Source organism: Malania oleifera, chromosome 10, assembly GCF_029873635.1.
Source record: "Malania oleifera isolate guangnan ecotype guangnan chromosome 10, ASM2987363v1, whole genome shotgun sequence".
In the NCBI taxonomy this organism is placed as follows: Eukaryota; Viridiplantae; Streptophyta; class Magnoliopsida; order Santalales; family Ximeniaceae; genus Malania; species Malania oleifera.
The window spans coordinates 28,951,747-28,978,642 of NC_080426.1; the positions used below are offsets into that span (position 1 = coordinate 28,951,747).

Below are 26,896 nucleotides of genomic sequence, written 5' to 3' on the forward strand. Positions count from 1 at the left end.
AAGATTGCCCTTGCAGCACTGCCTGAAACCATCAATGGTTACACCCCAAACCGTGAATGGTTTGCCCTCAATGCTGCACCTTCACGATGCTTTCTGCTAGTACATGTGTTCCACTCAAAATATAAGTCACATCCCCAACAATCTCCACCTTGGCGAATATTCACCACTTAGTAGAAATTTGAAAGCATAATCCCGTTGCTCCACCTAGGCCAATAGATTGGGACCCGCCTCTCGTCTAACACTTGTAGACGTAAACCAAGTCCAAGAAACGCTTGAATTTGACCGTGGTAATAGCAACTCCACCTAACTAAACACTCAAATCCTTGAATGATCATCTAAACCACAAAGCTACCTTGGCAGTCTCTACCTCTGCCAAGAACTTCGATCTAATTGTAACTAGCACACTCTGAGACTATATCCTAGACTTCCAACAATTAGGCCTTCCCACAACATACCCCGTTACAAGCCTCCTATCTTCGAAGTCCCTTGTGTAGCCTCCATCTACGAACCTCATAACTGACGGATCCCTCTATTACATGCTAAAGTACCCAACTGCACTAGTGTAGGAAACCTTTGACATGCCCCGAACATCATCGTCGGTCCTTGAGTACTGAGTGGTAGATTGTTTAGTTAGATTCACCAAAGGTGTACCAGTGACCGGTTCAACATTAACCATGTTAAACCTCTCCAACACCTGATCCACAAAACGACCTTGAGTTAGCCATAATCTCTATGTAGTTTTGTCCAAAAAACCACCCTACGATAACACCAATCTCCCTGCAGCTATGACCACAAAGTCACCTCGAGATAATTCTAATATCCTTGTAAATTTATCCTTACGAATCTCCAACCCAAGAATACTCTTGGCAGCACCCAAAACCTGCATGTCAACTTCCTTTCTCAACAAAGTCCCTAGCTGGTTTACCTAAATCAGAACCTTCCCAACAATCGACATGTCACTCACATAAAATTATAGAATTATTGCCCACTTGCATCCTATCTCCCTCTCCCCCTATAGGAGCTCCACCAATCCCCATGTCTGATTCTAGCTTATACAATAACTCCATCTCCTCCACCATGGCACCTATCCACCTACCCTTCTCCTAGACGTGCACTGCCTCTTGAAAGTTAGTAGGATCCTTCTTGGTTGTAATGGTTGCATAAGACATCATATTATACATGTGCGGTAGCTTAATAGTGCACCTGAGCCCATTGTGATCTTGCTGGTCTCCCGAGCTTGAACTCATTGCATTATTACCAATGTCATCTCTACCCTGAGTCTCAAAGTCCACCTGCATCACAATCTCCTTTCTGTTCCACTTTATCCTGTGATAATGCAAGTCTCCTGAGCAAGAACTCCCTGCACTTGTGCCCTGAGTCTCCAATTCCACCTGCAAAACAGGCTCATTGATGTTACTAGAACATTCTGGCACCCGTTTCTCTTCATTTACTTGAATATGCTGTCCCATGGCTTTAATACCTAAAACCATGTCTCGACCAATCATCACTCTATTTGCCATTGGATCACCCATCTTTCTTATATACCAGAAAGATGCACTGTCCGTACATCACACCAAGCCTAGATCCCACTCCACTAGAAACGTGCATGGCTGGAGCCTCTCTCAAACCAGAGAAGTATACGGCATAACCTATCCAATCCCCTCCTACAACTCTCCCATCTAATGATACCTTTGGTGATTGATTAACTGAGAAAGACGTCATAGTCGCTGACTTTACCAAGAACTTCCTTACAAGCCCTCCACACACCATGCCCTGCTCATAAAACTCCTTGAACACCAGCATACTCAACAACAATATCTTACCTAAGGAACTCTCTCTCGGTTTGGTACTCCACCTCAACCACAAGTTACATTTGGCAAACATCTCTAACTTGTGTCGCATGAGATACCCCTAGACCTTTCATGATAACCTCATGAAATACCCATGTCCAAATTGTGATACTTCCCTCACCGGTCTCCAAACATTTATAACAATGTAGTTAAGAATACCCACCATTTTGTGTTGGTTATATTACACAAAGCGATATTACCCGACTCAGAACTCTCAGCTGCAATTCCACCTACAACTGTGTTACCCTGTCATGCCTAAAGATTCCCTAATATTTTCTGTCCTTTCATCACCACCAATACGCCATCACACACCATCGTCCCGCCTTTAGACTTGTAACTATACTCTTTACAATCCAAAGCACCCAATGATATCACGTTCTTCTGTAGATCAGGTACATGTCATACCTCACACAAGGTCCTTACCACACCTTCGTACATCTTGATCTTGATATCTACTATTCTGACAACTTTGCAGATCGCACTGTTTCCCATCAGAATGGAATCAGGACTCACCAATCTATAAGTGGTGAACCAAGCTTTGTTCGGCATCATGTGAAAAGAACATCTCGAGTCTAGGATCCAAGAACCCGTGAGGCATTCTAAACCTGATGAAACAGAAAGCATTTCATAATCACTGCTCCCTAAGTCACCTTCTTCCACTACATTAGTAGATTTTGATGAACCCTCTTGAGCTTTTGCCTGGTTTTATGTGCCCTAGTTTCCCGCACTTAAAATGGCGAACGTCCTTCCTCCTCCTGGACTGAGTTTTATTACCACTTGATCCACTCCAAGACTTGCCTCTCCCATGATCCTAATTACCCTTCGCCATGAGCCCATCCCTATGTGAACCCTCATCGCTGTCCGTCTTCCTTTGATGGAACCCCAGCAATGCACTCATGATGTCCTCCAACTCAAGGGTTTCTTTTCCCCAAGTCAACGTCGTAACCAAATTCTCGTATGTAGACGATGTATGTAGGGAATTTAGAAGCATCAACAATTTGTCCTCTTCCTTGAACTTCACATCAACTCGCCCCAAATCACTAATGATATGATCAAATGTGTTGATGTGCTAAGTCAAGTCCGAACCCTCCATCTTTAGCCAATATAATTTTTTCTTTAGATACAGTTTGTTCGTCAATGACTTGGACATGTATCGGCGCTCCAATTTTAGCCAAACCACTGCGAGCGAGTCCTCATCCATGACGTGATATAACACGTCAATGGCCAGACATAACCTGAAAGTGGACACAACTTTCGCTTCTAGTTCCTTCCAACTTGCGTCATCCATTCTTTATGACTTTTTTCCATATAGACCATTCACCATCCCTTGTTGCACCAACAAGTCCTTCACCCTCCTCAGCCACAACCTGAAGTTCCCCGTTCCATCGAACTTACTAACCTTGAACCTTGCAAAAGAAATCCTAGCCATTGAGAACCAATATCTCTGATACAACTTGTTTTTCACCACACCAACAATCACCCGGGTTTGATACTACTTGTTATTCTCAACAATCATTTCTTAGAAACCAATTGTAGGTGCTGAGTGTGTGCAGTGGAAGACCTCACACGAACTCTCATGAACAATCAACGAAACAAGCAAGCGAGCACTCGATGATGAAATATATGAACCTAGTAATCACTCAACAATGAGAATCAATGAAAGTAATAACCAAAAGACACAAGAATTTATGTGCTTTGACAAATTGTCTACATCCACGGGAGCAGCGACTGTTTTCACTATCAATGAAGCTTACACCAAACTTAATCCATCCAGGGTTACATAATGATGATTATATATCAATCTAATGTGTACAAAAGACCTATAGTTTATCTAAAGCACTTCTGTAGTGATCCCCATGAGGAAATTCCTCTAAAAACTCCCAATCGATTGATCTCGGATTCGAAATTCCATGATGTCCGCGAGCGAAACCGTCTACTATACCCTGCATCTCTCTTTTTGTACCTCACTTCACAATGCTTTCTCCCGATACATGCATTCCACTCAAAATATGAGCCACATCCCCAACATATAGTTAGAGACTAGACAATACCCCATCACATTATAATTACGCATCATTTAGCCCACAATGAAGATCGCCAATCACCCCATTTTCTCCATAACGACGTAGTTCAATAAATACAACTATCCTATAAGATGCATTTTCAAAACTCTTGAATTTTCTCCATTTTAGCATTTCCATCATTTTCAACTATAATCTAGTTTTTGAGAAAGACCCATGAATTTTAATGATTATTGATGATGAGGATTATATTAGTTCCCCAAAGTCTGACTTACTAGTTAGTTTTTTTAGGTTCTTTAGAGATTATGTTGAACTTAAACTACACAACAGAAGATATATCATAATTTTCGACATGGATATCTCAGTTATACTGTAATAATAATAAGATTATAGAAAGAATACACATCGAGAAGTGTGGCTACTACTATGATATATAAATTAGGAGTATGTCAAAAATCATTGTATAGGGCCTAAACGTCCATTATTTAGGACGGCCACTACATTATTGAAAGGGATAAAAAAAAAGAGAAATGTTGATGACTATTATAAATTGATACATCGATTATTCAAAATTACTAAGAGGACAAGCAAGATACTTCGGGTATAGAAGAGGTACATGTTCCTTTAGCATTACTACAGATGACATTAGGTTTTTGTCCATCGATTGAGCTTATGCGAACATTGCTTACTTTAATACCACTACATGGTACACTTGGGCTGCATTTAAAGCTAATAGCTTCTTCACCCGCACATGATCCATGAAAATCATTGAATGTCACGTCACTCACTTCCACATCCGATTGCTGAACCATTGATTTAATATACATTTTAGTTAGTGCGTTGACAAAATTTGCTTCAACATAAAATCATATATGCGAACTTTTTTTTAGAATATTTCAATGTCTTGATCATGATAAATGTGAGCCTCGGTTGGTTGGGTCACTTTCACTATAAAATCAAAACCAAACCCATTTTTTATGATTTGGAGAAATTATGAACTATTGGTTTATATTATTGATTTAGACCTTAAATTTAAATTTTTATTAATTTAATTTTTTATATATGAAATTGCACACATAGATCAAACAAATATACAGCAAAAAAAAAATATATATTTAAAATACTTAAGGTATATGTATGTTTGTTTGGAGATTTGGTTGAATTTAAAATAGCAACCCGAATCAAATTATTCATTTTCTAAAAATATCAGACCATAACCAAACCTTAATATAATATGAAATCGAGTTAAACCAACGAAAAGTGTTTGGCTTGATTTAATATAATAACATGAGATCGAGCATGTATATAATGAAAAATCATTTCATTTGAAGTTTAATAGATTTCTATAATTAAATTTTATAATTTATAGTAATTACATGTGATCATGGATTAACTTAATCACTTTGGATATTTTGTAAACTTTTTTTAACCAATTCAAAATTAGTGGGTGCGGGAAAATGAGTCTTTTTCACATCAAGTCAAAATTGGTCATCTCGTTTCCATCATAGAAAACTTAGGCTACATTTGGTAGCCTGAATTTTAGATCTTGAAACAGATTTGAATAAAGTTCAACATAATTTCATATTTTATTTTATTTAAATCGACATGAATCTAAATGTCCGGACTCTCCCAAGATTAGGATTAATTAATTTTTGTAACTTTAACCTAAAAATATACATATTTTTTTTTTAAAAAAAAAAGATGAAAAAGAAAAACATAAAAGGGAATAGGACAAACCTTCGCATCATGGGAAGCTCTACAATTGTGTAAACCATTACAATAATTTTGGTCAATTATGATAGGGTTCTGAGCTTTGTCCAATGTGATGTGCTCAAAAGTGATTTGCCTAGCATACCCTGAACCGCCCTGTAAATATAAATATTTATCAAAAAAATTGTATTAAATTAAGCAAAAATTAACATTAATAATGAAAATTTATGCATAGTAATTGAATAATTACAGGGCTTAACGTTCATAATCAATTATTTTTATAAATTAAATTACCGGCCACGTCTTGATCCTTGCTCCATTTTGAGTCCCAGTGAAAATAGAATTTCCCACGTATACCCCTACCACGGTATCTTCTTGTCCGTCGTGCCCAAGGCTTCCAATGCTAAAATTTAAGAAAAATATATGAATAATTTTATTTTTTTCATGTTTGGTTATCAAGAAAATATAAGAAAAAAATTATACTAAATCAATCGACAAAAATTGATTTGTACATAATTATTTATTTATTTTCTTAATTTTTAACCATTTAGAATAATTTTTTATCTTTAATTGTATATGATTTTGGAAGGAAAATGTAATAAAAATGAATTTCCTATTTGTATTTATTCCTTTTTCCCAAAGAAACTTCTTGATCAAAGGGACACTTCCATTTTCAATTTTATTTTTATTCCTTTTCCCAAAGAAACTTCATAATTTCTCTGAATGAAATGCAAAGCTAACAAAAAATTAAATTTGAGAATAACCTAATGCCATGTCCCGGTCCACATGCAATATTAGTGATATTGACATTGGTGCTCCCAGTATTAATAGCGATACAATCATCACCTACATTCATTAAAAGTTAATTCGAAAGCAAAATTTTCATGTCAGAGGTTATAGGCAATGAAGCCGAGAAATAAACTAAGAACTAAATAATAGTTTGATAATAAATAATATATATGACATAAATAATGAAAAATTTGCGAACCTGTTCCTATGGAAGAATGTTGGATAGTTACTTCATCTGATTGACTAATATCAATGCCATCAGTGTTGGGGCTTTTTTCTGGTGCAACTATCTTGAGATTGGAGACCATAACACCTTTGCAATTAGTAATGCTGATATGATTTCTTGGGCTATTCATATGAGTCAATCCCTTTAGTAGAAGATTATTGCATGCATTGAAGTGCAAAGCCTATACACCGCCACATCAAAATTCAGTAAATGTACTCATACAAAAATAAGGTTCATTTTTTTAGTTTTAAACGGAATGTGCACTTAACGTACCGTAGGTCGATTGCAGTTGCTTGGCCCCTGAAATATAATAAGGATCATTAGTAGCTTTATTTGATTAGTAAGGCGAAACATATTTTTTTAAGAGATATACATAGAGAAATTATCTTATAAGAACAAAAAAAAGAAAAAAAAAAAAAAGTCAAGGTTGTTCAATTATGATAAATATTTTTTTTATTTTTTTATTTTAAAAATAATTACAAAAATACCCCTTTACTTTCTATTTTACACAATTGTATTAAAAAATTGAAAATTATTTAGATGTCTCATATAAATGTTGAAAAATTAAAAAATATTGCGATGTTTTTTGTAATTATTTAAAAAATAAAAATTGTCTTCCACGCTATTGTGAAGTACTCACAGCATTTGGATTTTGCCACCAAAGTGAACCTTGGCCGTCGATCGTTCCTGATCCATCGATCGTGAGGCCCTCTACTCCCGAGAAGGAAAGCCAGCTGCCGTCTACACATCCATCCCAATCACCGGGAGCCGCAGGTGCTACAAGACTCCCCAATATCTGCTTGGCAGATTTGAGTGTTATATAGTTCGATATATATTATTATCCACAACCTAACATGTTAAGCTTTTAAATAAAATTGTAATGGTAAAATTGTAGTTATTACGGGATCTTGGATTCCCGCATTTATTAATTTATTGTGTATTTAAAAAAATATTTTAACTTTGTAAAAATTTAAATTTCAAAATGGTGAAATCTCTTGTCTGGTGTCTCACATACCTGCACATGGACTCTCTCTGCCCTGCACGGACCAGCAAACCTGGTAGGCTGCAATCTGAATGTCTTCCCACTTGGTACGATTAAGGCATTGCTCCCTCCAGAACCAGAGCATAAGGTTTCCCAAGCTTTTGCAAAAGCCTTTCAATATTTACAAATAACCCAAAAAAAGAAAAAAAACATAATTAGGTCATTCTACTTAAGAAATTACAATAAAAAAAATTAACTAACTATTTTTTTGTCAAACACATATATTTAGTTTTTTGTAAAGTGTAATTTGTTTTCGACTTAGACGAAAAAATTAATCAGGCCGAGATTGATTAAGAAAGAAATCAAAATGCGCGTGATTACCATTGCGACACAAATAAAAAACTTACTTGGGAATCATCGCTTTGGCCATCTCCAATGGCTCCATGCTCCATCACGTCGAATACATTTGAATAAACTAACCCGCTACTTACGTTAAATAGAGTGATGCATAATAGGAGAGCAATTGCTAATACATCCTGCATCATCGAGTACAAAAGAATTTAGTAAAGAATATAAAGATTAACTCAATGAGCGAAAGCAATGGTCTTTGCTCATTCTCACCATTTTCTGTTGAAAATAGATGTAGGGCAGTCGAGAAATAAAAGATGAAGTTAATTGCACATGTATATCAATTTCAACTCTCTATTTATAGGGTTTCATTTTGTCTCTTAGATGTTGTTTCTGGACCCAAATTTGGAGATTGACCATTTTTTTTTCTTTACACATTCAAATATGGAAGTAATTATATTGAAGTATTTAATCATGTTGCACTTTGGGTAAGTAATTGAATACTTTGATTTTAAATATTTTTAATTGTAAGTTAATTATTTAAGGTAACTTTTTTTTTTCCTAAGTAAAAGAGTGTAAAATGTGGTTGGTGATTGTTATTTTCAATGTAAGTTAATTATTTAAGGTAATTTTTTTTCCAAAATAACTCGAAGTGTAAGTTTAGCATTGGACTTGGTTGTTGTCGCAGTCACACAAGGAAAATTTGGACTCATAAAGATAGTTTGGATTATAATTACATGAAACAATTATTATGGGACAAATTTGTGAGTTAAAGCGGATGATATCTTATTGGAGTTGTATTCAAGGCTTTTACTTTTGATATCTGAGCCATTCTTGGGGTACTATGATATGAGATCCTGTTTTGAGGACTTATAAGGATAATTTAGACTCCAATTATGTGGGACGCCTTTCGTAGGACAATTCTGTGAAACTAATAAATCAAAGTGGATAATACCTCGCTGCAGTTGGGGCGAAGATTGTTACCTCAATACACTTATGTATGGAGAAATTATTAGGTTACGTAAACACATATTTTTCACAATTAATAATATTCTACGCCTTTTAGGATCCATTGGGTCTAGGATTTTTTTTTTTTAGGGAACATAAATCTATTTTCATTATAGTTTCTCTTTTTATTAAATATAATTAAAAAAATTTGTTGCAATATAATTATAAATTAAGACAAAATGACATGTTAATGAAGTGTAAAATCAATTCTTTTCTTTTTTGTACTGATTTGATATATGTTTTATTTTATTTTTCAATTTCTTTGATAACCAGACATTTAAAAAATGAATTCTCTCATATATTTCTTTAATGTCCATTCATTAATTTTTTTCATGTTCCTAATGGACTTTTAGTGACCTAAAAAATTGATAATCATTAATTGAAAGTTATTTAAAATTTAAAGAATTGTTTGGTGTCCGTACCAAAAGTTATGAAAGTAGAAAATATAAAATTAAAAATTGAAACCAGAAACATATTTGGAAGCTATGTAACATACAACAAAGTCATTGATTTTCTATAAATCTTTAGAACCACTTGCTTTAAAGCCAAATTGAGCTAGGTAATTTCATTTCCTTATATATCTAATAAAATTTATTTTAATTAATTTTATTCTTATGTAACTTTTGACTTTGTTTAATAATTAAATTCATATTTCACATTTTTGGTGCATTTAATTTGTCCCATAATGCAATATAGTATTTAATACGTGGAAGTAGTAACATAGATTTCATTCTATGCACGGTTAATTACTTTATAAATTAACTAACTAACTCTAAATTTAGTGGGTCATTATACAAGGGTAAGCGAATAGTGAAATTATGGAAATAATTTAAAATTAATACTAATATGTAAATATTCAATATGACCATTAAATGGAAAATTATGGAAATAAATCAAATCAAAGATTGATGTACAACCCTAAAAATTACCATGCTACATATGAATAATAATAATCCTACATGTGAACATTAATTATGACAAGAACCCTAAATTCTACTAAGTGAACCTTACGTATAACATACCATAAAAAGCCCTAACCATATAAATATCAAACAATAACGCCCTTAAGTAAATAAGTACAATAATAACAACTATTCTAAATACATAAATATTAAACATGCAATAATAACAAAAAGCGACCCTAAATATGACAATTGAACATTAAAATAGTTATAACAATAATAAAAACCTGCAACATGAATACTAGACATATAGCCACATATTATAACGTTAAGGATTCTACAATAATAATATTAATAATTCAACGAACGATAAAAATTTCACAACAATAATAATAAAACAATTAACCTATATAACAAATACAACAAAAAAAACTTACCATAAATACTAAATATTAAAATAAATATAAAAACCTGCAAGATGAATAGTAATCATTTAATATATATAATAAATACAACCTAAGCATATCCTAGCTGCATATACAATGAAGACCCCAACATTAGATTAAATCAAAACAAGAAAATAATCAAAATAGGAAAGAGAAAGAAAGGAAAAAAAAAAAACTATACGTGCACTTGTGTGCGTCGTGCATGGGTGGTGCTTACAGTGGGCGCTGCATGAGTGTGACAGTGGACAGCGAGACTGAGTGAGATGGAGAATGAGAATTTACCCCCTTGAAAATTCCAACAAGGCGAACATGCATGAATCTCTACAGTTCTCTCATCTGAACTAGCATAGGATAGCAGTTCACCTTCAAACGCAACCCGAACAGAGGCACCGGAGATTCCCTGTATCACTTTAATGGTAAACTCAAATTCTCAGGCAAGTAAGAGGCAACGTCGCCGTGTTGGGTTGCCGGCTGGGCTTTTTTTTTTTTTTTTTATGTGCGCATGGGCTTATTTTACATAGACATAAAACAAGCTTTATGTCTTAAAGGTTCAAAAAAAGTCAAGCATATTTTTATAAAGGACATACTAAGCATATAAGATATTAAATGAACTTTCAAATGTGTTTTCATAAAACAAGCTATCTTATATTTAAAGGAAAACTCTTTTAAACAAGTATTAAACTATATTAGACTTAATATATTTTATAGACTTTTGTTCAAGAATGTTTTAAGAGATTACAAGGCGTTTTGATAAAGAAAACAGAGCAATCATCGACTAATGTAGTGCAGCCTTGAGTTTTAAACACCTTTTGGTATTTGAGGCATAACTTTTGCTAGAAAAGTCCAAAAAGAACAATCTTAGTGTCAATGGAAAGCTAAGAGAAAATATCACAACTTTTATGTTGATGACTTTTTTCTGATTCAAGGGTTTAGTCGACCAGAGCAGGAGACTAGTCGACCAGGGATATCTAGTAGCTAAAACATATCTTTCTGCCAGTGACTAGTCGACCAGTGCAGGGGACTGGTCAACTAGTGGGGTGACTAGTCAACCGGTATAAGGGACTGGTCGACTAGTGGGGGTGACTAGTCGACCGGTGAAGGTGACTAGTTGACCAGTGGTCTCATGAACAGCGTAACAACGCGCAGAAAACGACTAGCTAGTTTTGTTTTCGGAGTTGTTCCCAATGGTCCAATAACAGCTAGTTGGGTGTTTTGGCTATAAATACAAGACCATAGAATTTTTTAGTATCGTTTTTGATCATTTTAGCGAAATATATCTTTAAATACAAAAATATAAGCACTTAACACTTTGTATTTAGTTATTCATTCACATGTGCTCATTCTCTCTTGCTCATTAATTGTTTTTGATTCATTCCTTGAGAGAAAAGTGAGAGATTTGATTTGTATTTCATATTAGCTCATTTGAGGAGCATTGGTTTGTATTTCCATCATCTTGTAAGGTTCTTTATGAACTGGTTGTTGTAAGGTTCTTTGTGAACCATTTGGCGAAGGCTCTTTATGAGCACAGTAGGGATTTGTTCCCGAGTATAGGAATTTGTTCCCCAGTATAAGGCTTCTCTGTAACAACCTGCTATTAAATGGGTTTATATATATATATACTATAACATTTAACATGCTCTCATACCACACTGGATTGAACGCAATCATCAACCTAAGCAGTGAGAAGCGGAAATCAAATAAACATATCCATATATAATTATATACAATACTAGAGTGCTAACAGGTTTCCCAAAATATACATATATGACTGTTCCCCAAATATCATCAACTGGTGAGGGCTATACAAAAATACTCCCAAAAATATACTCACTCTTTCTGAGAGGGCAGTACTGTGGCCCCTCTATCTGCGAGCCTGGTCTGCTCGCCCAACTGACTCACTTGAAAAATAATTCAACACTGGATGAGGCGAAGCTCAGTAAGACAAAATATGCTATTACTAGTGTGTGGTAATAAGTTACAATACTGTGAAAATCTATTACTACATAGTTATGTATCACTGAATCTGTACAGTACAATATCAGTAATATAAATCTTCATCTTTTACCTGTTACTTAACATTTCTGTACTTTAGGTTTATACTCAAAATACTGCTATTATGTATATATATATTTTCTGTTTCTGTAAACCTGTATAAACATGGTAATAACTGTAAACTTCCCTGTGGATAACTGTGTGTCATGATTTAATCCCTTATGACAGGCTTGTGCGGCTCGTAGACGAGATTTACCCTGGCTGTCCTACCAAAAATAAATCATTATACTCCATAGTTTGATTAGCCCTCCTCAACCTATATCTAATGGGGAGTCTGTCCACTCGTGGGCTCTATGCAATCGACTTTTATACCACGTATTATCTGAATAGGTGGTTGCACTTTATAAATTGCATGTAGTTACGGAACCGTGCTCTGTAAACTGTATGGTCCAATAGGGTCTGATACTATATAATACATCTCTATATACATCTACCTGTTTTACCATGATTTTGTAAATCTGTATAAACCATGACGCTATAGAAAACTATATCTATATCAACTGTGTTTCTGTAATTAAATATAATTCTGTATGTCATGGTACTGTAAAACTGTATAATCATGGTATTTTTATAATTGCTATAAAATACATTCACTATTTGTATATTTTGTAAAACACATCTCCGAAAAATACTATAAACCATGTTTCTATTCTATATTTATATTCTCAAGCCATATAGTAATTTTAACACATATTAATCATACTTGATAAACTGTATAAATCTCTACGGTGAATAATATTCTGGTAGAATATATATATATATATATATATATATATATATAATTTTATACTAAAATTATGCTCGAATAACCTAGCATAGCATATTTCTCTTACCGGTTTCCTGTTAAAAATCCCCTACTATAACGGGTCCAACACCTGCAGGGTTCTCCACTCAACACCCTAAAACCATAAATCTCAGAACAAAACATCAATATTTCTTGGCCTACATTATTTCCTACAACTACCAGAAGGCCAAACACTGAATGAAAGACCTTACCCTGGATTTGGGATGAATTCCAACTTCGTTTCACCAACGATCCACTCTGACAAATTTGAAGAGAACTCTACCACGAATGTTGTGGTGGCCTCAGATCATCGATCCAGCGACTGACGGGGCTGAAATCGAAGGAAGAAGAGGGAGGAGCAGTAGGGGTAGAGAGAGAGAGAGAGAGACTGTGGCGAATTTCTACGATTAAAATCAGTTTAGGGCTATTTATACTGCAGGATTCATCGACGAGCCAAGTCATCTCGTCGATGAGTCCTTAAGTAATTTTGTTGACGAACCTTATCCTTCGTCGACAAAATTCAGAGTAGCCCAAATTCTTCTCACTGTATTTTCTCGTCGACGAGACGGGAACTCGTCGACGAGGTCCTGAAGAACCTTCGTCGACGAACCCTTGTATTCGTCAACAAAGCCTGGAAATTCCTTAAAATTTTTATCTCCAAAATGCAATGTCGTCGACGAACGCCTGCCTCCTTCTGTTACTGATTCCATTTCCCTCTCTCTTTATTATCTAAATACCATTATTTTTCGAGTCGTTACATTCTCCGCCAGTGAAGGAGTTTATAGTGGAATCCTTGGGTTGGTCCTGAGGCATAGGCTTGGTTCCTGAACCACGTAAAAATACTAGTGTTGTTCTTTCTCTCCCTTACACTCTTTATTTTATATCTTGCGCATAATTTATATTTATATTGTGATATAATTTTTTTGTATCTTGTTAAGAGTTTTTCTTTTGTAGAAGAATACGCATTCTGCGAAAAAAGTCCATTCACCCCCCCCCCTCTTAGACTATTTACTCTCGGGTTGGGACGTCTAACAAGTGTCATTTTGATCTTTCCTAGTTGACGTTTATTCGGCATGATCTTTGCCTTTGATCCAGGGGCGGTCAACATTTCTTTGTAGGCCCAATCGACTTCTAATATCAAAACTCTCTTTAAGTAGTGTGGTTGTATTAACTCATTCACTAGCAACGGTACCATACTCTCATGTACATCATTGGTCCATCGGAGTTCTAATTTCCACATCTTAGTATAAAAACTGTCATTTCTGTCATTTCATTTCTCGGTATAATACCGTCATCACATATCTCAGTATCAAAAATAGCATGTCTTTATTTCGGTATAAAACTGTCATCACATATTCTAATATAAAATCATATTTCATTATTTCACAATATCTGCCGTATTTTCAATATTTCTCACAAACCTGTATAAAATCACATTTCATTATAAAATATTCACACATGTTTATTGTACAATAACAAAACCATTTCTCATACCACACAAATTTTAAGTAATATTTCATAATATAATTATTGCCCAAAAAAATATATGATAATCCAAAACCACTATTTTCATATGCCTGATAAGTCAGAAAATCATATACAATATTTTTATACTCTCATGCTTTAAATTAATCAGTTAATTTTCAAAATGTCTGACATAATTTATTCCCCTTACCTTATCCCAGGAGTGGTGCCTACGACGTCCAAATGACGAATTCACTTCGGTTAAAACATTGGTAACTGAAATTGGAACTCAGGGATATTTTCTGTTCTTTAATCGACGCACGTTTTGCTGAAAAAATTGAGGAGAGAGAAAGAGTGTGGCGAGAGAGAGCGCAGAGAGAAGCCAAGAGAGGGTGAGAGTAGAGAGACGAGAGAGAGTGAACTGGGGGGGGGGGGGGAACCTTTTAGAAAATGAAATGCTTAGAAGCACATATATATATATATATATATATATATAAATATAATTTTTATATTATATTATATTAATATATTAATTAATTAACTTTTTTTTTAGGATCATTCCACTAATCTTGTATAACTATTTTTGGAGTCATTACATTCTCTCCTCCTTATAGAAACTTCGTCCTCGAAATTTGCTGAATATAACCCGAGACATGAACCCAAATTCCATCCTTTCACAAGCACTCAAGATATCAAAAATGAGAGCTTGTTAGTTGGAAGGAAACCGTCTTTCCATTTGGATCTCCGAATACTAATTTCTTTTGGAAACAATCAATTAAATGTATGATAAATAGATAACCACTCCATCTATAGGATTACCTTATAATCTACAATATCCATGTTAATAAATCAACTGGGAAGTCATTTCCACTAATATTTTAAAATGCAGGTCTACATATTCTGTCCACATTTGTAGTCTTCCCCACGAGTGAAGCAACTCACCAGACAATACTCTAAATGTTCAAATTATGAAGACAACATATTAGCAAAGGAAGCAACAATGTAGGAGTGGGTAGAACCAAAATCAAATAAAACTCTTACCCGAGTGTTGTGTAAAAGAATCATACCTTAAATTCCTCAGTGTTGACTAGTTCTTGGAAAAATCGTGATAATTCAACAAATTTTTTTTTTGAAAAAATTTTAAAATAGTTTTACCACGCGTCGAAAGGCGGCTGGCAGAGCATTATTTCTCCCAATTAAATCTCGCTACTTGGAGTAGCGAGATTTGCCACACGTTAGCACGAGCCCTTCAGGTAAAAGTAAATCTCGCTAGTCCAAGTAGCGAGATTTGGTTAAATATCGCTACTTGGAGTAGCGAGATTACGTCAGAGTTATTCTGGGAAATACTTCCCAGAATGCGGTATTATTTAATATATTCTTTTTTAAAAAAAATTAAAACGGGAAAAAACTCTGCTAAAACTTCTTGGGAAGCGTAGAAGGTCAAAGCGCCGGACTGGATGAGAGGATTTGTTCAGCATAATTCCAGATTTTCAAACAGATACACTGTAGAAAAGACCGATGGATAAGCAGCTGCCCATACTGTTGCCATCTCTAGCATCCCCACCTGGTAACGTAACTGTGTGCAGGATCTGAGATACGCCGTGCTGTTATGTTTCCTCATGTACAATTTATATATTAAGAGGGATAAGGGTGAAAAGGAATAACTTTGTTAGACATCTGCAATTATGGACCATTGCGTTTGGGCATTATACCATGAGTAGGTGATTCAAAATTTCAAGGTTTGTGAAAAGTTAATGAGGTGCATGATCAAGTTTTCGTAGTACAAGAGCTGCCCGTCGCCTTCATGCCTATACATTTTATTATTATTATTATTTTGCGAGGAGTTGTGCATAGGCCAGAATCTGCATTTCAATATGTAAATGCTGAATGATGTAGAACAAGTTTTCAGTTCCCATTTCTGATGTACATGTATGACTGGGCAACGGTTTTCTTGATGGGGAGGGCTGCCCATAGTGTCAACAGTGAGCAATCAAAATAGTTTCACATACAACACTTTACGTATGTATTATCTTATTTGGTATATTATGATTATGTTTAGTTCATAGAATACAATGAAGATAAAAATGAAATGGCTATTCTTGTTAAACAATGAGCAGTTAAAATAATTTAAAACAAATATTGTATTTTGTTTTGTATGTCACTTGTTACGCTAAGGTTATGTTTGGTTTGGTTTGTAGAATAGAATAGTATAAAAGTTAATATAAATAGTTTGTTAAAAATAATAATGCTACTACATGACAAATAATTGTGTAAAATTCAATGCTATGTATTTTTATCATAGTTGAATGACTATTTTTTTATGGTACAAAGTGGCTTTTCACAACAATGGTTTGAACCTATTACCTTTTTATATGATATCTAATTCATTCTACTTTGGTTTCATTTCACAAACTAGGTTTATTTGCTACGATTCTTTAGGTCTTCAAGCTAAATTTATTGTGAATGGATTATATTCGGTTAGTGAAAAGTTTATTCTTAATATGGCTCGCAAGGTAAGAGTTTATGTTTGACCGTCAATGCATAGTGGAAAAGGAAATGCATCTTCAAGTTATTAATCTTGATATGTGAATTCTTTTTTTCTTTTTAAGTACATTTCATATTAACTAAGTTTATGCAATTTGGAATTACGTTCATTTGTACAGTGAATGAGTCTATCTTACCAACTACCAAGTTAAGCTGATAAGTTGCTCGTGAGCAATTTGGTTCATTCGTAATACTAATTATAGTAGCAGATGAGCCTTGAAAATCATTGTATGTCGCCACTCACTCCCACATTTGATTGCTGAATTTGATTTAATAGACATCTTGGTTAGTGCGTAGACAAGTTTTTTTGGTTCTACCTAATAGATAAGAAATGTTTTTGTGAATAATCTACTAATTTGATCACAATATAAGTAAACGTGAGTCTATCTATATCAATTTCACTACAAAATAAAAACAAACCAACTTTCGATGGTGTAAAGAAATTATAAACTGTAACAAAATTGCTACAGCTCAAATTGGCAATTTGACAATATGATTAATTTAGATCAATAGATAGATATTAAATTTGAAGTTTCATTCTATTAAAATTTCATTTAACAAAGTTGATCAAACAAATATATAACTAAAAACACTCCAAATAAGTAGTTATTTTTCAAAAAAACAAAAAAATTATCTATTCTTTGTATTATAATCCTCTCAAGTTAGTACATAAATAAATAGTTTATCATACAAAGAATAACCTTGAAGTTAAATGAGATCTAAAACTTAGCGTCCATAGACATGCAATAAAAAGTTACATATTTAATTTCATATTTCCTATATATTGATTTGTTAAAATCACATTAAATAGTTTATTATTTTTAAAATATATATTTAAAAATATTTAAGTTATACATGTCATCAAGGTTTAACAATCAAACTACTGCAAAATGCTTTGTTTAGTTGATTTTACGATTTGACCAAATCAATACTCATCGCTAATTACCCTCCCTAAATAACAAATTTTCTTCGGGTTCAAAACTTGAGAAAGGGAATCAAGATATTTACGCTAATCAAGAGAATGTATTAAATTAAATGGCGACATAAGAAAATTTCATATGTAGCAACACAACTAAGAGAGTATTGTTCTTAATTAATTATTCTAATGGGTTTTATTAAGAGCTTTACTGGCCATGTCTTGATCCTTGCTCCATTTAGAGTCCCACTGAAAGTACAATTTTGCACATGTACCGTGATACCTTATGGATGAAAGATTAAGGATTAGATGTTACTACCAATATCAACAAGTTGCACATTTCTTTTCGAGAGCCTCACAAATGATATCAGAGCAAACACCTAACCAGAAGTGTGATTAGATTCACATCGCCTAGGCTTGGAAATGTGGGAAGTGGGGGAAAATGTGATACCCTATGGATGAAAGACTTAAAAGGATTAGATATTACTATCCATATCAACAAAGTGTACCTTTCTTTTCGAGAACCTTTCCATAAGAATTTCATAGTTAAGCGTGCTTGATTTGGAGCAATCTTGGGATGGGTGACCACTTCGGAAGTTTTCTCCGGAAGTGTGTAAGTGAGAACAAAACAACTGAAAATGATGTGTGTTGGTTTGTGGGGCTAGTCATTAGTCTGATAAGGTCCGCCCCCTATTGTCTAGTCCAGGTGGAGGAGGAGAGACGCAGTGCTCCCTAACAGACCCAGGTTGGGGTTTTACAAATAGTATCAAAGCAAACACCCAGCCGGAAGTGTGATTAGATTCTGTTGACCTTATAGGTCACACCCTAGTTTTGATAATGACAAATACACTTATATTTAATAAATATCCAGTTCATGTGCAGGTCTATATTAGCAGATCATTAATGACATGTGAAAAGCTTAAAGCTTGAAGACCAGTTCGTATCTTCAGTTGTAATATATTTAGTAGTCTATTTGGTCTGTAATAGTAATTAGGACATTTGGTTTGTAATAAGCACACACAACACATGCATGGTTTATCTTGTAAGCTTAAACTAAATCATAATGCAAAATGACCTTAGGGTGTACCCTTTGGTCGACCGACACCAGACTTTTTCGGTGTCTTCAAATTGGACCCCAAATGACCCTAAGACACACAAATTTGCATATATGTTTGTTACGCACTAGAATAGGGTTTGATTGTGTCAAAACGGGACTGAAATGCACACTTGGTGCACTTTTGGTCGACCGGCCAAATCAGTTCATTTATGGCCTGGTCGATCGAACCTAACTTGGGTCAACTGTTGATCAAGGTCCCGGTCGACCAAACTAACTCAGTTCAAAAATCCCTGGTCGACCGAAACTCTCCCTGGTCAACATTTTGACCATCTAATCGACCGAGCACTTTTGTTCTCCAACTACCTGGTCGACCGGAGGGTCCTCGAGAGAATTCCTAGCTGTTTGGTAGACCGAACCAACCAGTTCAAAATGGCCTGGTCAACCGAAACTCTGAAAATTGGGAAATCGCCCTCTTTTGGTCGACCGTGCCCTTAGTTCAATATTTCCCTAGTCAATCGAACCATTTGAGACTTGGTCGACCGAAACATTTTTGGTCGATCGAACCTCTCGGGTTGCCATCCTTTTTACCGCGGGTTAAATATTTTCAAACAGGGTTAAAATACTTTAAACATCATTAAACTTTTTCAACAATCCCTAATAGGTCCCCAACAGTCAAATATTTTTGCATGTCTATATATACTCTTTCATTTGGGAGAATTAATAGGTATTAGCAAAAAGATTAAGAAAATTTTTCTCAAGCAAAAATACTCTCTTTTAATTCCCATTTGCTCATACTCTTCCAAATACACTCTAGCTTACATTCAAAACTCATTAAATCATCTGTAAGTGTTCTTGAGTGTTTAGATAGGTAGGTTTGCTCTCTCTTGGTTGTGAGATTGATCTATTTTTATTGAGAGCTGAACCAAAAAGATTCTTAGGGGACTTAGCCAATAAGTTCATCCTAAGAAGACTTTACTAGGTCTTCTAAGATTGCATATTCGTTGCAATATCTTGAGAAGCTCATATTTGCTTTTGGTTGCGAAATATTTTTTTTAAAATCATTTACAGATATCTATTTCTCTTTATTTTGAAAACCATTTGAGGAGATATTTGTGGTTGAAGTGAAACATCTTTGTTGCAATATTTATTCACTCATCATATATTTTTGCTAAAAACAAAGATCATATATATTTTGCAAGTCCAAGCATATACATATTTGTGTGATTGAGATATTCTACTGATTGACATTCTTAAGGCTTGGTTGATATTCTGTGTGAACATGTTTGTTTGAATATTTTGAAATACACAGATTATTATTGACACTCTCCGTGCATACTACACCGATAGAAAATCTATTTGAGAGTTGAACTACTTGGACCACACTGATCTTACATTATTAAATCATTTGTCGTGTGTGTGATTGTGCGCATTTGTGATACAAATTTACTTTATGTGAAAGCACTCATACATTGTACCTTTTGATTGTATATCTGAGAGATTCCAGGCGTGGTCTAAGGGGGCGGTAATCCAAATCGATAAGGATTGGTTAAGGTTGAGGTCAGCCCTGTGATAATTTGACCTGATTTGTATAGGTGTCACTCCACCCGTTCAAGTGAGCAAGTTAGTGTGATAATCCTTGTGCTAGTTAGCCAAGGTGGGGACGTAGGCAGTTGGCTGAACCTCGATAACATATCTTTGTGTCACCCTTTATTTACTACTTTTTGGTGCTTGTGCGATTAATTAAACTGCTTATTTTAATTTCTGATATATTTATATAATTTGCATTAGATTGACCATAAGGTTGTGAACATACTACTGATAGGAGGAATACCTAGGGTTTAAATTTTAAAAAATACCAATTCACCCCCCCTCTTGGGATCACGGTAAAGCTAACAGATTCACATTGCCTGGGTTTGGAAATGTGGGTTCGCAACAAGGACGTTGCGTTCTATAAGTGGAGGAGAATTCGATACCCTATGGATGAAAGACTTAAAAGGATTAGATATTACTACTCATATCAACAAGGTGTACCTTTCTTTTCGGGAGCCTTCCGATAAGAACTTCATAGTTAAGCGTGCTTGGTTTGGAACAATCTTGGGATGGGTGACTACCTGAGAAGTTTTCTCAGGAAGTGTGTAAGTGAGGACAAAACACACTAAAAATGACACGTGTTGGTTTGTGGGGCCAGTCATTAGTCTGATAAGGTCCGCCCCTTGTTGTCTAGTCCAGGTGGAGGAGGAGAGACGTAGTGCTCCCTGACAAACCCAGGTTAGGGTGTTACATGTACCCTTTCTAGGACAACATTTTCTCCATCACTTCCGAGGCTTCCAACACTAGGGACATAAAAGAGAGGAACTAATATGCAAATTAAAGCCGTGTTTGGAAGGTGAAAAAAATATTAAGAAAAAGAAATAAATGTGAAGGAACACACTTTTTCTTTTTTGGTTTGGAATCATGAGAAAGAAAATAGAGCATATAGTTCTATTTGATTCGCAAAATCCCATTTGTAGCAATAAGATCCGATGAGAAGTACAAAATCAACAATTATTAATTATCTACTAAAAATATATATTCATAAAAAAATATGGTTGAATTTTATTATATCGAAATGGGATGTGCCTCACATATCGTAGGTTGATTGCTGTCGTTTTATTGTTGTGACATAATTTATTGCATTAAACAAATAGCCATTTTGACATAATATAAATAAATAAATAAATAAATAGATAAAACATGTCTTCATTTAGAAAATAAAAATTATTTAAAAAAAAAAGAAAGAACCCATTTAGAATGGTTGTGGAAAATTTTTTTCATTATTTTTTATTTTAAAATTTTCAAATAATTATAAAAGAACTAGATAATTTCTAGTTGTGCATGGTTTATAAGAAAAATAAAAAGTAATAAAAATTTTGTCACTTTGTGTGTGAAAATAAATTTATCTTTTATTCTTAATAATTTAAATAATTACAAAAACCACATTATTTTTTAAATTTATATAGGGAAGTTGAAAAATATTTTTTTTACATTGTATTTTATGTTTTTTATTTCTTACCTTGCATCTATGAGCACGAAATTTAGATATTAAATTTAAATATATATGGATTAACAAAATATAGTATACAATTATGTTGAATTCCTTCCAAACCCAAATAAATCTAAATCCAAAACCTAAAATTTACGTTCCTATACATTGCCTTTTTAATTTTTAAAAAAATTTAAATCTAAAAATGAAAATAAAAATTAATTTGTACAATGAAAAGGACCTTTTATTTTTCTATCCTTTTAATATGAATCATTGAATACAAAAAAATAAATAGAAATCTTTATAGTTATTGGGAAACTAAAAATAAAAAAAATAATAATTTCTTTTCACACTGAAGCAACCCTTAAAAAAGATTTTATAAAAAAAATATTTCTTTAAAAAGTCAATTTTCCAGTAATTTATGATATTTATCAATGCAAGTAGTTAATTAAATATAATCATATAACTGTGATATGATTATTGATTTATATGTCCTTATATATAATTTTAAAATAAAATAAAATGTTATTTATTAATATAATTAAGTCTAAATATTTAATTAAATTTAATAGTAAAATAATATAGAAACAATATTATTATTATGTATTGAACTTTCAAGTTATTTAAATAAGACTTAACTGTGAATTGCTCGGTGCTCTTTTGCTCGAAAAGATGGTGCATGTGACTCATATATCTATTTTAATATTTTCTTCTACTCCAATGTGGGTCCATAATAGTTACAACCTATAACATTACTCGATATTTTTAAATGGTCATAGTTTGACTCATATACTATGAAAGTCAATATCATTATTAAGTGTGCTGGATCATTTTAAATGATATTTTTAACATAAATAAAATATTATTTGTTAATATAATTAAATTTAAAATATTAAACTAATTATATTAATGATAAATATCTTATAAGTATTTGTAGTTTTATAAAATAGTAATATAATAAAGCAAAATCATAACATTATAATTTATTATATAATAGTATTATATTGTACTAAATAATATAAAATTAAAATATATTATTATACTTTTATATTTAATAATATAAATATAAAAAACTAGCTGAAGCAGCATGTTCTATCCGCGTTTTGGAACTACAGACAACTGTTGACGTCCGTGACTTCAACATGCTGACAAGAAACCCATTATTTTTTAAGATTTCAATATTTTGAAAGTGCAAATGACCTCACTCTTATAATTTTTTTTTTATCAACCTCATTTCTATTTTTAGTTTTTTTCATAACCCCAATTTAGTGAAACTATTGATTCATTGAAAGTAATTTTAATTTAAAATCAAATAATTGGTAATATTATATGATATAGTCACACCAAAATAAATAATAGGTTAGTGATAATATATTCCATTGATTCATATTAACTCATTTCTCGCTCTTATTTTCACTTATCGCCATTCCTAAATTGAAACTCTCAAACCCTAGTCTGCGTATTGGTACAATGAGTACCCCTCTTTCCTATGCTAACCTAAGCAACTGAAATCCTCATAACCTATATGTAGCATGGTTGAAGGTTCATGCCTATTCACTTTAAAATAAAAAAATAAATTCTTGAACTTTTCCTCCAAATCATAAATAAGTACTTCACCCTACCAACATAGATAGGTGAGAAAATATCTCGTTGCATAGAACTCTTGAGGGAATGTGGCGATTGCATAATTATATGTGTATTGGAAAGTGTTGTTCACCACACCAACAATCACCTAGGTCTGATACTAATTATTGTTCTCAACAATTAGCCCCCAAAAACTAATTGTCGGTGCCAAGTATGCGCAGCAAAAGACCTCACATGAACAATCAATGAAACAAGCAAGCAAGCATTCGATGATGAACTATATGAACCTAGCAATCACTCAATAATGAGAATCAATGAAAGCAATAACCAAAAGACATAAGAATTTACGTGATTCGGTAAATTGCCTACGTCCATGGGAGCAGCGGTTGTTTTCACTATCAATGAAGCTTACACCAAGTTTAATCCATCTAGGGTTACATAATGATGATTATATATCAATCTAATGCATAGAGAAGACCTATAATTTATATAAAACACTTTTGTAGCGACCTCCCAAAGGAAATTTCTCTAAAAACTCTCAATCTATTGATCTCGGATTCGAAATTTTGTGACGTTCGTGAGAGAAATCGTCAACAGCTTAGGTCAAACCATCGATGGTTTGAAGCCAAGAAGATTGCCCTGGAAGCACTGCCTAAAACCGTTAATGGTTACACCCCAAACCGTCAATGGTTTGCCCTCAAGGCTGCACCCTACATCTCTCTCTTTGTCCCTCACTTCACGATGCTTTCTCCCGATTCATGTGTTCCACTTAGAATATGAGTCACATCCCCAACAATCTCCACCTTGGCGAATATTCACCACTTAGTAGAAATTTGAAAGCATAATCCCACTGCTCCACCCAGGCCAATAGATTGGGACCCGCCTCCCTTCTAACACTTGGAGACGTAAACCAAGTCCAAGAAATGCTTGAACTTGATCGTGGTAATAGGAACTCCACCTAACTAAACACTCAACTCCTTAAATGACCATATAAACCACAAAGCTACCTTGGCAGCCTCTACCTCTGCCAAGAACTTCGATCTAATTGTAACTGGCACACCCTAAGACTGTACCCTAGACTCCCAACAATTAGGCCTTCCCACAACATACCCCCTTACAAGCCTCCTGTCTTCTAAGTCCCTTGTGTAGCCTCCATCTGCGAACCTCACAACTGACAAATCCCTCTATTAGTTGCTAAAGTACCCAACAACACTAGTGTAGGAAACCTTTGACATACCCTCAACATCACAGTCGGTCCTTGAGTACTAAGCGGTAGATAGTTTAGTTAGATTCACCAAAGGTGTACCAGTGACTAGTTTAACATTAACCATGTTAAACCTCTCCAACACCTGATCCACAAAACCACCCTGAGTTAACCACAATCTCCATGTAGTTTTGTCCACAAACCACCCTATGATAACACCAATCTCCCTGCAGCTATGACCACAAAGTCACCTCGAGATAATTGTAATATCCTTGTAAATTTATCCTTATGAATCTCCAACCCAAGAATACTCTTGGTAGCACCCAAAACCTGCATGTCAACTTCCTTTCTCAAAAGAGTCCCCAGCTGGTTTACCTAAATCGGAACCTTCCCAACAATCGACATGTCACTCACATAAAATAATAGAATTATTGCCCACTTGCATCCTATCTCCCCCTCCCCCTCCCCCTCTAAGAGCTCCACCAATTCCCATGTCTGATTCTAGCTTATACAATAACTCCATCTCCTCCACCATAGCACCTGTCCACCTACCCTTCTCCTAGACGTGCACTGCCTCTTGAAAGTTAGTAGGATCCTTCTTGGTTGTAATGGTTGCATAAGACATCATATCATACCTGGGCGGTAGCCTAATAGTGCACCTAAACCCATTGTGATCCTGCTGGTCTCCCGAGCTTGAACTCATTGCATTATGACCAATGTCATCTCTACCCTGAGTCTCAAACTCCACTTGCATCACAATCTCCTTTCTGTCCAACTTTCTCCTGTGATAATGCAAGTCTCCTGAGCTAGAACTCCCTGCACTTGTGTCCTGAGTCCCCAACTCCACCTGCAAAACAGGCTCATTGATGCTACTAGAACTTTCTGGCACCCGTTTCTCTTCATCTACTTGAATATGTTGTCACATGGCTTTAATACCTAAAACCATGTCTCGACCAATCATCACTCTATTTGCCATTGGATCACCCATCTTTCTTATATACCAGAAAGATGCACTATTTGGACATCACACCAAGCCTAGATCCTACTCCACTAGAAACGTGCATGGCTGGACCCTCTCTCAAACCAAAGAAGTCTACCGCATAACCTATCCAATCCTCTCCTACAACTCTCCCATCTAATGATACCTTTGGTGATCGATTAACCGAGAAACACGTCATACTCGCTGACTTTACCGAGAAGTTCCTTACAAGCCCTGCACACACCATGCCCTGCTCATAAAACTCCTTGAACACTAGCATACTCAGCAACAATATCTTACCTAAGGAACTCTCTCTCGGTCTGGTACTCCACCTCAACCACAAGTTACATCTGACAAACATCTCTAACTTGTGTCGCATGAGATATCCCTAAACCTTTCATGATAACCTCATAAAATACCCATGTCTAACCTGTGATACTTCCCTCATCGGTCTCCAAACATTTATAACAATGTAGTTAAGAATACTCACCATTTTGTGTTGGTTATATTACACAAAACGATATTACCTAACTTAGAACTCTCAGCTGCAGTTCCACCTACAACTGTGTTACCCTGTCATGCATGAAGATTCCCTAATATTTTCTATCCTTTCATCACCATCAATACGCCATCACACACCATCGTCCCGCCTTTAGACTTGTAACTATACTCGTTACAATCCAAAGCACCCAATGATATCACGTTCTTCCGTAGATCAGGTACATGTCATACCTCACACAAGGTCCTTACCACACCTTCGTACATCTTGATCTTCATATCTCCTATTCTGACAACTTTGTAGACCGCACTGTTTCCCATCAGAATGGAATCAGGACTCACCAATCTATAAGTGGTGAACCAAGCTTTGTTCGGCATCATATGAAAAGAACATCTCGAGTCTAGGATCTAAGAACCCGTGAGGCGTTCTAAACCTGATGAAACAGAAAGCATCTCATAATCACTACTCCCTAAGTCACCTTCTTCCACTACATTAGTAGATTTTGATGA

At 34.5% G+C, this 26,896-nt stretch overlaps 1 protein-coding gene across 1 annotated transcript; it reads right to left on the bottom strand.

Moving 5' to 3' along the window:
* Positions 1-4,446: 4,446 nt before the first annotated feature.
* On the bottom strand, positions 4,447-26,087 carry LOC131166574 (probable polygalacturonase At3g15720). Its single transcript, XM_058125164.1, has 11 exons — positions 25,940-26,087; positions 25,667-25,812; positions 25,001-25,054; positions 7,986-8,114; positions 7,612-7,749; positions 7,237-7,392; positions 6,570-6,777; positions 6,346-6,427; positions 5,876-5,984; positions 5,609-5,737; positions 4,447-4,674 (listed from the first exon to the last, which is right to left on the bottom strand). The coding sequence occupies exons 1-11, from the start codon at positions 26,085-26,087 to the stop codon at positions 4,447-4,449; spliced, it is 1,527 nt and encodes a 508-aa protein (XP_057981147.1).
* Positions 26,088-26,896: the final 809 nt, after the last annotated feature.